Source organism: Cyprinodon tularosa, unplaced genomic scaffold, assembly GCF_016077235.1.
Source record: "Cyprinodon tularosa strain WSP-4 unplaced genomic scaffold, ASM1607723v1 ctg399, whole genome shotgun sequence".
Classification (NCBI taxonomy): domain Eukaryota; kingdom Metazoa; phylum Chordata; class Actinopteri; order Cyprinodontiformes; family Cyprinodontidae; genus Cyprinodon; species Cyprinodon tularosa.
In genome coordinates, this window is record NW_024039117.1 from 1,181,188 (window position 1) to 1,196,289 (window position 15,102).

The 15,102-nt window shown below is 42.6% G+C and overlaps 1 protein-coding gene across 6 annotated transcripts in view; it reads left to right on the plus strand.

Annotated features, from left to right (window-relative positions):
* Window positions 1–15,102, plus strand: part of pknox2 (pbx/knotted 1 homeobox 2) — a 134,489-nt gene that overhangs the window by 82,860 nt on the left and 36,527 nt on the right. For 4 of the 6 annotated variants that reach the window (XM_038297850.1, XM_038297846.1, XM_038297848.1 and 1 more), the window contains exons 2-4: window positions 3,494–3,600; window positions 10,521–10,657; window positions 11,287–11,301. In XM_038297850.1, the coding sequence (XP_038153778.1) occupies window positions 3,517–3,600; window positions 10,521–10,657; window positions 11,287–11,301 (236 nt within the window). In that variant the 5' untranslated portion in view covers window positions 3,494–3,516. Of the gene's footprint in view, window positions 1–546; window positions 568–3,493; window positions 3,601–10,520; window positions 10,658–11,286; window positions 11,302–15,102 lie in introns of those variants that run through there. The other 2 variants (XM_038297849.1, XM_038297852.1) reach the window with 2 other exon arrangements.

Here is a 15,102-nt window from a genome sequence, read left to right on the forward strand (position 1 = left end):
GGTAAAGGCGTGGAATCGGGAAGCGACCTTACCTGGCATCGGTGCAGCGGGAGCAGATTGTCTGCCCGCCACTGTTGGGAAATTGAATTGTGAACAGAACGGTTCCTAACGGCACTGAAAGGGAAATTGCTTCTATTCTAAACTCAGGAAAGCCTTTGATGTTGGCTGGAATAATTTTATGCCTACTTCGCTCTCATTTTCCACTTTCTGCTTGCTTTTGAATTTTGATTGCGACTACAGGCGCTCTCCGGTCCGTGTGCATTATGAGCTGTGTCATAATTCCAGGGCCTTTGTCAGGAACAAACACGTCATTTGTCCTCCTGAATGTGACGGCCTGTTGTGTGACTGAACACCTTCGCTTGGTTCAAAGGGAGGTTTGTGCTTTCACACTGAGGAGAACCGTGTGACAAAATAAAATCTTTTTTCTCTTCTTGTTTGGATTTTCACGCCTGGGCGGGCGGTGAACATCATGTGTTTATTGATGCCCAATCTCCTGCTCAAACTTGGCATTTGGCGGCTCGTTCCTTCGAGGAACAGCGGAACTTGAGAGGCCCAAAATACCATGAGGTAATTGGACTGGCTTTATCTTCAGTCTCATCAATTAATGTGCAATTTTCCATTTAATCACTAACACGCTTGCTGCATTTGCAATTAAAATGAGGGCTGATAACAGAGAAGATGTCTTTCAGCTGATACCAGCTGGAATGAGAAGAGAAACCAGAAGATGCAATCAGAGCGCGGGATGACTCGATGAGGCACGCGTGGCACACAAACAAGTGTGAAGACTCACAGCGCCAAGATTGATGCTCATCTGATACCGAGCTCAGTCCGCACACATCTATACGCATCACAGTCAGGAACAACGAGGCCTGTTCAAAACGCAGCTTTTCAGCTAAAACCCTAAATTAGAAACCAAACCAGCGTTTATTATCAGCTCGCTTGGCTCTGATGCCGATCAAACGGCGAAGCGTCTCAGTTCTATTGTTCTCCATGCAGAGGATCTGAATCTCTGAGTCAGGCTGTTCGTTTGACAACAAAGAGATTCCAGCACAGAACAAACGCATAAAGGACAAAACATCGTCGACATGAAGAAGAATGGAATGGAGAACCATGGCGGCGAGCTGTGCTGATCTCAGGATCCTGGAAAACATCTTTATTTTTCTGTCCTGCATCCTTTGTTTTTGCTTTGTTTATTGGGAAGCAGAAAGTTTCTTTATAAATACTGTATATTTTTAATGAGCAGGACTAATTCTGTCAGCAAATTCAATTCAATTCAATTCAGTTTATTTATATAGCGCCAAATTCACAACACATGTCATCTCAAGGCACTTTACAGTTCAACCAGATCATCCAGTCAGATTGATACAAAGTTTTCTATCTAAGGAAAACCAGTTGAAATTCAGATTTTTATTCTTTTAAATATTGTGATTTTAATATAATTTATAATCAGACATTTAAATCTGAATCTAGTTTTTGTTGATTAAACTGTTTTACCCACATGCAGAGTAGAAGAGGCAGAAGTGATGTCTTGAAAATTTAATTAAGAAGTAAAAATAAAAAATCCATAATCCAAAACTAATCGATAAGAAAATTACAAACCAAAAATCTAGGAAACAGTCAGGAGGAATTAACCTAAAGAATGACGAGGATCCAGCAATGAGGAACTGAACAGGAGGTGTATATATGGGAGACAGAAGCGATGGGAGGACTAATTAGCTAATAGGGGGCAGGTGTGGACAGAAGTAACTCGAAGGACGTACAGGGAAAGGAAAATACACTAGGGGGCAGCAGAGAGTAACCAGGGAAAAACAACAGGATCTAAAGTAACTAGAAGAGAACTTTAATGAGGCTAAAGGGCGCGATGGCAAAAGTACTCACTTTCCGTACTTGAGTAAAAGTACAGATACTTGTGTTAAAAAATACTCTGGTAAAAGTGGAAGTACTGATTAAACTTCTTTACTCAAGTAAAAGTAACAAAGTACAGGCTTGTAAATTTACTTAAAGTATAAAAGTAAAAGTAGAAACCAGTTTTTTCATGCCGTTGCCTACATTTTAAATGGATGTCTGCCAATAGGACTAGATCTCCGTTGTGTTCATTTTCAATCATCTCGTCGTCCATGCTACTATGCTAACGCCACCGCCACCAAGCTGCAATGATTTGCCGCCAATGAATACCGCCGAATCTGTCGATTCATCTTGTAGTGGTGCGTCAAATGCAACGTAGATTCCCATCCAATTAGATTGACTTTGGTATTGATGACGTGAAAAATAATAACGGTAACTCCATTGAAATGATTCAAAACTAAAGTAACGAGACAATTTTTTTAAATGTAAGGAGTAGAAAGTACAGATATAGGTATAAAAATGTAAGGAGTAGAAGTAAAAAGTCGCCATAAAAATAAGTAGTAAAGTAAAGTAAAAATATCAGAAAAATCTACTTGAGTACAGTAACGAAGTATTTGTACTTCGTAACTTCCCATCTCTGCTAAAGGGGAATAAAACCAATGAGTACAAAATAAGGAATGAGCAAGAGAAAAACTAGAGGATAAGAGAAGGAATTGGAGATAACAGAAGACATGGAAAACCTGCCCTAAAGATATGAGAAAAATGAACTATAACTAAACTAGACCAAGGAATAAATAATACCAACAATGATGAAGAAACCAGGAAGAGCAAAACTAAGAATAAAAGAAATGATCTAAATCTAGAGAACACAGAACTAAACAAAGCAAACTGGAGAACCCAACAAATAAAAACTTTAAATTGCTTTTTCTCCAGGTCAGTCAGCCTCACTGCACTGTGCAGCCTTTGGCTCCTGCTTTTCATAGAAATGCTTTAAAATAAAATAATAGTAAGAGTTTAGAGGGGATCTAATAATCTGAGTTAATCTGAGAAGATGTGGGTTTGAAATAATCTCTGATGTCGTTTAGCAAACAGGAGCTTCGTTGAACGTTCATTTACAGCCAGCGTGAACATGTAGGTTATGTGGATCTGCAGGTTGGATGACCTGCTGTGTCTTTAGGGGGGGGTCTGCTTAGCTCCCCCGGTGGAGGTGGGGCCACTGTCCTCAGCTCTGTGGGGCCCCAAGGAGCCCTAATTAGCCTCCATGCCCTGCTTGGTTAAAGAGCAACAACAACAGAAGCAGGCAGCTGGTAGAGAGGGCTGCCAGGTGCTGAGGGTCCGTCACCGAGCGGGAAACACAAACCTGCTGCTGCAGCTCAGCTTCTGGGAGAAAGTAGTGATGTAGGATGTTTTTCTTCTGCTTGGTGACTTTTTTAATCATTCTGTAATCAAATATCCTCCTGATGGGCGGGTAGTTGTTCACAGCTCCATGCAGCAGCAGAGAAAAGCTCCGCGCAGACTGAGAGGCTGTGTGCTTCATTGATTATTCAGCTGCAGCATCACCTGCTGGCTGCTGCTGAAACAGAACTTAGAAGCACCTTTACAGCTGGAGCCATGTTTGACCATCTCTGTCCTTCTGTGTTTCTCCTAGTCTCCATGTGAAGCTGTCCCATAATGCAACATGAGTCCCCAGCACCTGCAGTGACGATGATGGCCACCCAGAGCGTTCCTCCTCCAACCTACCAGGAAAGTCAACAGGTGAGGGCAGCAGCCTCTCCAGGCAGAGGGGAACAGACTCAACATCTCTACAGAACCGTTCAAAGGTTTTAGCAGATTGCATGTTGCCCTTTGATTGGTCGATTGAGTTGATAAGAAACAATTATTTAAACTTTCCATCTTTGGGAGTGCTTCAGTGGTGCAGTAGTTAGTGATGTACGGAGGCCTTAGTCCCTGACCCGGGTTTGAATCCGACCTGTTGTCTTTTGCCTCATGTCTCTCCTCATCTCTCTTACCCCCATCTCAGCCTACTGTTAAAAAAATGAGCCATTAGTGCCGGAAAAAAAACAAAAAAACCTGTCTTTTGGAAAACACCTTCTATTGTCTCAAGGTTTAGAACAAAGACAGCAGACGAATGGTACAGAGAAAAAATAATGTTAACAAATGTAGAAATAAGGTGGTTTTAAAAAATAAATAAATTTTAAGTTAGTCCTAGAGGAACCGTTGATCATCCTCCCTCACTTCCAGCACAGGGCCTTGTCTGTCACTGCCCACTGCCCAGCGTCGGGGCTTTCTGAGGGGGGAAATTTACAAGGAAGTCTCGCTGAATCAAATGGTAAATGGCATGTACTTATATAGCGCCTTTATTCAAGTTAGGAGACTTGACCAAAGCGCTTTACACTACATTCATTCACCCATTCACGCACACACTGATGGTGGCAAGCTACATTGTAGCCACAGCTGCCCTGGGGCTCACTGACAGAAGCGAGGCTGCCGTACTGGCGCCACCGGGCCCTCTGACCACCATCAGTAGACAATGCAGGTGAAGTGTCTTGCCCATGGCCAAATCCTACATCCAACACCACTGTCGCCCCACAAATCAGAGTGAATCAGAGCTGCAACTGAATGAACCAAAGTGGATCTTTTTTGGAGATTCAAAAGCTGTTCATAGGGAACAATTTAGCAGCAGTCCGTGATCTTAAAGTTCACCTGTGCTTTTATTGTGAAATGCCAACGGACAGCGAGACCTTGACAGGAAACGACATGGGGTTGCCAGGGGCAACGACAAGTCAAAAGCGAAGGGTCTATGAGGCTGAGGTCCAGGAACTGAATATTAAACAATCATTCTAGCCACTAAATAATGCTACGTTGAGAGCACATACTGCAGAGGCAGCAGAAGAAGCTGGTTTCCATGCAAAGTTAATGGCTGAGGCTCATAAGGCAAAAGGTCCTGCTGCACGTTTTGAGCAGCATGAGCCTCATGAGCTTCTGAGCATCTGACCCGAGCGTCACGCTTCAGAAGCAGCAGCTGCTGGAGTTGGAACAATTGAACATTTGCTGCTGGATGCGCCCCATCAACCAATCAGAGAAGCTGATCTGGGAGCTGGCAGGGAGTCAGACACAGCACTGCTGATGCAGAGCGCTATGATCACTCCTCTGAAACAGTTTATTAACGCCTAAATTAACTTCGAATGTAGAAACCTGCAGACTAAATGTGTTCGACTTTATTATCCTGGTGCCTAAAGCTTGGTAGCCTCGTGAGACCATCCTGATCTCGCGAGCTTTCAAGGTTTCACTCGCTAATCACCTGGCTACTTTCCGTTAAAGAAAATTTGGAGCCGTTCACCAAACGAACGTCCAATCAGCGTTGGCTTTAAGGCGGGTTGAGGTGTGACGCAACGAGAAGCGTGACAGTTAAGTCTAAGGAACATGGCGGCTTCAGCCGACGAAACTAGCGTTAGTGTGGCTATTGAGCAAGTTTTATCAGAATTACAGAGTATTTCTTCACTGAAAGAAGCAAACGGCAAATATCCTTTGCCGACATGTTGCTTATTTGCTGAGCTAACGAGCCTTTACCTGCAGCAGCTAGAGTAGCCTGGCTTGTGGTTGTGTTTTCGTCGTCGCTCTGTTAGTACGTCATATGCTTCGTTGATCTGATTGGTTTATTTGGCCCGTCTATCACCAACATAGGCCAATCAGCTAACCAGTATTTTCGCCCCTTCCCAAAATTACTTCAACGGAAGGTTTCCAGATGGATATGCGGAGCAAATCCATCTGGCGGAGTCAGGTTAGCAGTTTGGATTACGTACGTGAAAAACGCTAACATCTACTTCCAGCCGCCACCAACAGTAGGGGAAAACCCCAAAGAGGCGAGCGGGCCTGAGGCAGCTGCTGCTGGGGATTCCCAGTGACAGCGCAGCGCCGGTATGTGGGGGTCTGAGCGGCTCCCACAGAGAAATAATCTTTGAAGGCAGGATGGTAATCTGGATGAACTGACTGCACAGACCATGTTTTCAGGAGGACTTTCTCACTTCAACATAGATTCTAACTACTTTTTACCCGCTGATCACAGCTAATATAGCCGCCATTGTTCCAGGCAGAGAAAGGATAGCTCCGCCCAATGCGCATCAGACCCATTTTTTGACCGTGCAGCTAGAGCCACGCGTCAGAAGCAAACTTGGACAAGCATAAAAAATGAAGCATCACACATGTTTTTGCTGCTCCTGTGTGCGGTCTGAATGTAGCATAAGGTCAAAATGCCCACTGTTATATTAAGGAATCACATCTGATCTTATGCACTAACTTTATATCAGGAAAGGATGGCAGCACCTACATCTGTTGGCCGAAATAAAAAAATCATTCTATCCAAATCAGAAAAACGATAGTTTGTCCTGCAGGAATCAGGCAACACTGATAAAGTCGGCTGGATCATTTAGATTCAATTCAGAGCTTAACGGGAGATAGTTGACCTCTTGATGAGCTAAAGAATAATCTTTAGTATCTCTGAAATAACAGCAGCACATGTTAGCGTTTATTTATTTATTCTTTTTTTTTCTTTGTTTTTTACTAAAGACCGTTTTAAATGCACAAACCTGCTCTAAAGAAGCAATAACCTTTCAGTCTATCTGCAGAGTGTTTTCATGTCAGTGGGGTTTCAGCTTCACGTAGCAGAAGCTCCGCCCATTTGATGATGCGGTCCAGGATGTAAACTCTGCATTTGAAGCGCAGAGCGGGGAACTTCCTGCGGGGGTCATGGAGATCGCCATGGACACCGCCTCCTTTATGAATGCACCATCAGAGCTTGTCCCTTTGCCTTGATGCAGTTGCTGCTTTCCTCAGGCTTAGGTCGGCTCAGGTGAAGATTTTCTCCATCTACTTAAACACAACCAAAGTTCTGTCAGGAGAAAATGAAAAACATCAAAATAAATGGGAAGACAATAATTTCCTGCAAACACAAGCAAAAACAGAAGAAATGAAACGACCCAGATGTTAAATCGCTGAAGCAAATAATCAGGGAGGAAAAGTTAAGCCCAGTTCTGCTTTAACTGAATGCTAACGAGAAAAGATGGATTCTCTCATTGTTGAACAATCTCCTCCAGTCTGAGTGAATTCATGATTTCAGGTGTTTTCCAACCAGAACTTATTCTGATCACGATCTATTTCGTATGGCACCAGCATCACCAGATGATCTCTAAAAACATGGAACTGCTGCAGCCTGTAGCCCGTTCACACTGCTGCACATATGCTTTGTGTTTCACGAGTTGATTCCACCTCCATGATTCTGAACATTCAAGCTGCAGTAATCAATTCAATTCAATTTATTTCTATAGCTCCAATTCACATCACGTCATCTCAGGTCACTTTCCAGTTCACCAGATCATCCAGTCAGATTGATTCAAAGTTTCTATCTAAGGAAAACCAGCTGATTGCATTATTCCCATTTCTATGGAGTAGGGGTGGAACAGTTCACAAAATCCACGGTTCGGTTCGATTCACGGTTTCGTGGTCACGGTTTTCGGTTCGGTTCGATTCGGTATATGTTGATTGTTACACCGAAATCCCATAAAAATTTATGAAATGAATGAAAAAATCCCCCCAAAAAATAATGTATTGTAATTATTTTAAATGATGCGCGGAAACCCTGGATCATTTCCGTATGTTTCGCTGCTTTGAATTTAATCATCTGGCGCATGCTCTCTACCATCTCCAAGGGACTCAGAGGTGAGCAGACGAAGCCACAGCGGAGGCTGTAGGCTTTGCTTTGAGCAGCCGGTCTGCAGCGCAGCGGGGCGGAGCGCTGACGGAGTATGAGGGATTTCGGGGTTAGCATGACATGTTGGTCGTGTTGCTGTTAGCATAAACAAAACGTGTTGCACAATGCTTGCACACTGTTGCACTTTTATCCACAACTTTCTTCCCGCCGTCATCGTAGGTCACTCTAAATGCAAAGCGGTCCCATACAGCAGACCTATAAAGTGCTGCTGGCGCGTCTTCCAACTCCTGTTCTTTCCCACTCGCCATACCCACACAATTCTCCACAACAACTGATTTTTTTCTGCTACACCCGGCTACGCTGCTTCGCTTCTTCTTCTTCTTGTTTACTACTGGTGGTTGGCTTTGGTCGCAGTACCGCCACCTTCTGCTCTGGAGTGTAAACGCTTCGCCTATGAGAAAAAGGAGCAGCGCATGAACCGAACGAAACACACGCGAACCGAACCGAGACAGTTGAACCGAACGGTTCGGACGGTTTTCATAAACCGTTCCATCCCTACTATGGAGTGATTGAATGAGTCTCTCATAAAGAAGATCTTTAACTTTAGTTTTTGACAATTTTTATTTTCCTGAATGGGTGAAGAACATTAAAATTGAATAAATGCAGCTGAGACAATGAGCAGTGGAAGATTCAAAGGGTCGAAACTAATTAATCATAAAATCCACCTGAAGAACAAACCAATGAGAACCTTTAACAGTAACATGTATAAACATTTTCATCTTAATATTTTTCAATTCCAAACATCATCAGTAGAACCTTCTGAGCTTATTTTGGGCTCATCCTGAATACGGTGCGGTTCTGGACCTGCAGCCAGGCTGGCTCCAGATGTCCCCATGAACATCTCTACAGGTTTGGTCTGATGTTTGATTGGGAACGGTTGAAAGAGAGAAGTTACGTGAATGAAGTGGTCCACGGCGGTCAAGGGTGTTTCTAAAAGAGAAGCTAGATTCTGGTCATAAAGTTATCGGCTGCACCAGTATCCAGGAGCGCCTCCATTGGGAATTGTTTTTGTCCCAGCTTAAAGGTTACTTGGAGCAGGAGGAGAGGCGGAGGTCAGAACTGGACCAGGACAGACTCCCAGTAGGTCTACCTGGCCTGGTTGTTTCCCGGTTGTAGAGAGCACTGAGGGCAGCGATGTTTGGCTGAACCACAGTCGGCGAATGGAGTCAACCTGCTGATAAAGAAGGTCGGCTCTGTTCTACGTGTCATAAAGTCGGGACAGATGGACCCAGGATTCAGACGAGTCAGACAGCAGGAAGTTTCAATTCAATTCAATTCAGTTTATTTATATAGCGCCAAATTCACAACACATGTCATCTCAAGGCACTTTACAGTTCAACCAGATCATACAGTCAAATTGATACAAAGTTTCCTATCTAAGGAAAACCAGTTGATTGCATTGACTCATTGACTCAAATACAATCCCCCACACTAAGCATGCTTGTAGCGACAGTGGAGAGGAAAAACTCCCTTTTAACAGGAAGAAACCTCCAGCAGAACCAGGCTCAGTGTGAGCGGCCATCTGCTGAGGCCGACTGGGGTTCAAGGAGACAGAAGCAGAGATACAAAAAGCAGCTGTAAAAGGCGGCCCCGTCCAGGAAACACACAGCCAGGCAGACGAGCTCCAAGGCAGCTCCCATGCCAGAGGACGAAGAGAGCACAAAACATTTAATGACAGAAAATGAACAGAAATGGAATAAAAACAGAAATGCGGGCTGCCATGGATCTGTGGACCACAGCGGCCGCAGGGGGAAGGGGCACCGCCCAATCGCTGACACTCTGGTTTAACAGCTTGGTCCATTCTCTCCGAGGAAGGCAAGATCCAGCTGATGGACTGCCAAATGACCTGCGGCGCAGAGCCGCCGAGAGTGTTCCCGATGTAGCAAAGTTAGTGAGCAGGCAGGAAACCCATCCAGGCCAGAGATACAGAGCAGACAGGAACAGTTCTGGACTCTGCCGCCCGGTCAGGGGTTCCGATCCGCACAGGAACAGACAGATCCAGGTTTCCAGGCATGCCCAGATGCAGACAGGCATGCCCAGATGCAGGCAGGCTCAGTGGTAGAAGAACAGAGATAAGACATGGTACCAAGATAACTGCGAAACTTTAAACTGGTCTCCACCTAGGAGCCGAGCCACAACCCTGAGGGCTCCGCAGAGAAGGCCCAGAAGCAGAGCTCCCCTGCAGGCTGAGCGGAGAAGAGCCGGGACACCATCAGGAGGCCGGAGACAAACACCAGACCCTCTAAATCCACTGGCCTCCAATAGTCAGGACATGAACCAGGAACTCCAAAACAAACATGAACAACTGACACGAATACATGACAAAGTATAATGTTCTGGCACTGATAGCTGGGCTGAACCGTGTATATAGCAGAGGGAGCAGATGAATAAGATGAATGATAATTAGAGAGCAGGGAGGGAGCGGCAGGTGGATGAAGTGAGTGATCAGATCTGCTACTGGGGCTGCGATCAGGAACTCCTCTGGAACCTCTGGAGATGATTTCACAGAGAAGAAGGAAGATGATGGAGCCTCCTTTTCGTCAGGCTGTTAAACACCAACAGAGGGTCTTCAGTCAGAGGCTGAGGCAGATCTGCTGCAAAACAGGCCTCTACAGGAGATCCTCCCTGCCTGCTGCACCAACATCTACAACAACTAGTGCAAATATATTTCTATTCTATTCTATTCTCCATCTTGGCTGCACTTTGGTGGTGTCATAGAGACTGTTGCTGTTTGGGTGAGGCAGAGACAAACCCACCATCTGGTGATTCTAACCATTTATTCCTGAAATGTTCGGCGCTGTTCTTCACAGAATGGAAGCAGAATATTATGAGCAGCTTTAAAACTGACCGATCATCTGAACTGTGTGAGGTTAAATCACCAATAACTCCGCTCTTTGTTTGTTGCCAGATGACGGGGACAACTCAGCAGAACTCCAAGACCCCACAGGTCCACATCCCAGCAGCCTCTGCAGCAGGAAACACCTCTGTCAGCGTGACCCTTGACCCCCAGGCCCAGCTTGAGTCCGATAAGAGAGCAGTTTACAGGTTGGTTCAGTCATTCTTCAAACCCTTCATACGGCTTATGTACGAACTATCCTCTTCCTGTTTGTTCTTTCTTCATTCTGATAAAGATGAGAACTGATCTCACAGTTACTCTCTGTTTTAATCACAAAATAACAGTATTTTTAATCAATGCTTTGATCGATCAAAGGAGCCCTGATTCCTTATGAATTCATTCACTGAAATCAGAAGGAAGGTTTGATTGGGAGGAGTTCTGGTTATGAGTGGGCTGATGGTTCCTCTGAATTGCATTCCATTCTATTCAGTTTATTTCTATAGCTCCAATTCACATCATGTCATCTCAGGTCACTTTCCAGTTCACCAGATCATCCAGTCAGATTGATTCAAAGTTTTCTATCCAAGGAAAACCAGCTGATTGCATCGACTCATTGACTCTTCAGCAATCCCTCACACTAAGCATGCTTGTAGCGACAGTGGAGAGGAAAAACTCCCTTTGAACAGGAAGAAACCGTCAGAAGAGGAGCTCACAGTTTAAAATATATCTGGTTTAAAGAATCTAAAAATGATTTATGGATTTTCATTTTAAAACAGAATTTGTTTTAAAACATTCCAGATCAGCATTGTTAACTCGATTTATTTCTCTTTCATGCCAGCAGTCATTTTGAAAGGTAAGGATGATTCTCCAGATCGTAGAGGTCGAAGTAAATCTTTAAATATGTATTACCATTTTATTTTAGAGTGTTGAGTTTGTTGGTGAAATACAGGCGATATTTCTGTGTAAACAACAATACATATGGAAGAATAATCAGATGTTTTTCAAAATGCTGAGATTCTGAGCAGCTACACTGCAAATAATTCAAATCTAAACCAGTAATTTTTTCCTTAAAATAAATGCATTTGTACTTGAATTGAGGAGGTAAGTGAGACACTTTGCAACTGGAACAAGATCAATTACATTTAAAATAAGAAAAAAAAAACGATTGCATTGTCTTATTTCAGGTGCGCATTATCTAATTATCATATTTTAAGATAAAAATGAATCATTCCATTGGAAGATCATCGTTTTTTCAGTGTGTTTCCTGTACTTTGGTTAAAGACACATTTTACAGTTTTTCTTTGAGTCTTAATAATAAAGCATATCTTCATTTGCAGTTATTTCTGCCCTGTAAAGTTTTTATGGATCATACATCCAAATGAAGGCGTCTGAGCATTTTGCTCAAAGGGTTTAATTAGAGTCAGTGTGTAAAATTACTGAATGTTAGAAAAGAGACGGTTTTAACCTAAAACAGAAGAAACCGTGAAAGTATCACAAAGTCTCTGATACTTTTTCATGGTGTTTTTCTCAAGAAAACAAGTTCATTTTCTCATAATTCAAAGATAACTAAAGCTGTTTTCTCGTGACAATGAGATGATTGGTGTGAGTTAAAACTGATTCCATTCTTCAATACCTCAACAGAAGGAGAGGATTTATAATCCATGGCTGCCTATGTGTCATTCTGTAAATAATCCAGTGTTGAACTTTTAGGTAACGAGACAACGTTGTTGGTTTGATGATTTGCTTCCACCTCTGATTCATCAGCAATCAGACCAATGGCTCCAGGTGTTTTCTGAAAAGCCCCGGGGAAACGCCTGGAACAGCTATAAGATGCATTAACCCCCAAAATCAGTCCAGATTAAAGATTCTCATTAGAAAACAGATTTGTTTCTACTGTATTCCATGTAATCCAATCATCCACCACCACCTGAAAATGAGTAAAAAGAAAAAGGAAACTAAAAACTATTTGAGAACACGCAGTACCGTTGATGCACAGCTAGGGGCCCCGCAGGCACAGATGGACTGGGAATCTACACTGGAAAAACAATCTAGAAATTAGTAAAAATGTCTTAAATAAAGTGTATTTACCCTAATTTGAGTTGGTAAATTAGATAGTTTGCCAATGGAATGAGTATTTCTACTCTAAAAATAAGATTATTAGATAATATGCACTTGAAATAATACAATGCAATCGTGTTTTCTTATTTTAAATGTAAATTGTCTCGCTCTATTGGCAAGATGTCTCTTTTGCCTCCTCAGTCCAAGAACAAATGCACTTATTTTAAGAAAAATTACTTCTCTAGAGTTACATTTTTTCCAGTGCAGGGCTGTTGGCCAGCTTCATTCATTACTCACACAGGTTAATCATCGCGTTATCTCAAGAAATCAATAACTGGTTTCTCGTGATAACGACATAGTTATCTCGTCATCTCGAGAAAACAATTATTGGTTTAATTGTGATAACGAGATAGTTATGTCATTATACTTTAAAACTACCGCTCTCTGCTTCCGTACTCTGCAGAATGTGCTGTTTTTTTGTTTTTTTTCTGGACTGCTGTGGGATCCTAATGCATAGAGTGGGGCTTAAGTTGGACCATTTTCTGTGTTTTTGGGAGTATAAATTATTCACACAAGTTAAACAGCACTGTTTGCTTTCAATCTATAGTCAGATTCACAGCGTTTTTGCAAATTTAATATCAGCAAATGTCCATGACACCTGGAAGCCATTTTCTCTGGTCTCTCATAGATATCTACTCTATAGCAGCCTGAAAAACCTTTGTGTTGATCCTGTTAAACTACAGTGCAGAAACTATCAATAAATTAGTAGAAGTTTCTTAAAATGAGTAGTCACCTTTAATTTGAGTGGGTGAACCATCAATGGGAGTTTTTTTTTATCTTAAAATAAGAAAATTAGATAATATAGGTTTGTAATAAGATAATTTAGTTTTTTTTGTTTATTATTTCACACTGGGAAAAATTATCTAGAACTCAGTAAAAATGTCTTAAATTAAGTCTATTTACCCTTAATTTGAGTAGGTAAATGAGATGATCTGCCAATGGAATGAGTATTTTTATTCTTAGAATAAGATAATTAGATAATATGTACTTGAAATAAGACAATGCAATTCTGTTTTCTTATTCTAAATGTAAATTGTCTTTTTCCATTGGCAAAATGTCTCTTTTATCTCCTCAATTCAAGAACAAATGCACTTATTTTAAGAAAAATTACTTATCTAGATTTTGATTTTTTCCATTTCAAATGTCAATTTCTTGTTCCATTGCCAAAGAGTCTCACTTCCCGGCTTAATTCAAGAAGAAATGCACTTATTTTTATGAATAATTAGCGTTTCTTGACTTGCTGCCTTCGATAGAAGCTGAACGCGTGGGAGGAGAATGGGGAGGATGCGTTTTACTACGAGCCTCCGCCATTTTCCTCTGTGATGATGCCGTAGTTGTTGCCTGGAAATCTCCAATTAACATCAATAAAACTTTCTTTTTTAAAGCAGGATTATAAAGGTTTCTGCTCAACAATTAAATTAGGTGCAGAATATTTTTTATTCTCACGGTTTTCTGCCACAAGAACAATGAACTGCTAGAACAACAGTTAGCCTCGGTAGCCTCTCAGTGGTTGCTTTAAATCCTGAGCTTCATATTGGGTCAATAATGGCACAGCATCTAGGAATTCATCCTGCAACCACAGGGTTGCTGGTTTGAATCCGTACTCTCCCTGTTTCATTTGTTCAAAGGACACTTGCCTCCTGATGGTGGTCAGCCGGCAGCATGGCTGCTGTCAGTGATTCCCAGGACCACCATGGGTTTGCTAACTTGGGCATAAATGACTGGACGTGCTGGAAAGGCCTTTGGGGTCCTGTGCGTTGAAAGGGTGCTACATCAGTGCAGGCCAAACACAGATAAAGCAGCAGATAAAGCTGAGTTCTTTCCTTTTAGCGATTTCTGAACCTCCGTATTCATCCAGGGTCGCTCTTTTTGATGCTGACGTCCTCCATGCATTTGTTAATGTAGGCTGACACAGTCATACTCATCTATTTTCATCTTGTTGTCATAGGTTGCTGCAGCCTTGAAGATGTTCAAGTCAGAACATTCAAAACAGTCCTGGAGTTTCTCCATGGTGCCCTCAGACCACACTCTGACCTCTTTAACTGTCAGTTTAGCCCTGATCAGTTTGGGCTTATATGCAGGGATAAGCATAACAGATAGGTGATCTAATGACCCGAGGTGGGGGGCTGCTCTGAATGCGTCTTTGATGTTAGAGTAAACCAGGTCTAAAGTGTTTTCACCCTGAGTTACAAAGTCCACATGTTGTTAAAAATGAGGGAGAACATTCTTGATGTCAGCCTGGTTAAAATCCCCAGCAATGATGAAAACAGCCTCTGTGTGCAGATTGGAGCTCAGAGATAGCCTGGTATAGAGTCTTCATGGCCTCTTTAATGTTAGCGCTGGGGGGCACATAAACAGCAATGATGCTAACCACACTGAACTCTCTGGGCAGATAGAACGGTCTGCAGTTAACAGTCAGAAACTCCATGTCAGGAGAGCAGAAGCTGGCGACCGATGAGCTGTTGTTGATGTAAACACAGAGCCGGCATTGTCCAGTATAAATGAATGAAGCCATGACTCAGTCAGGATGATGGCG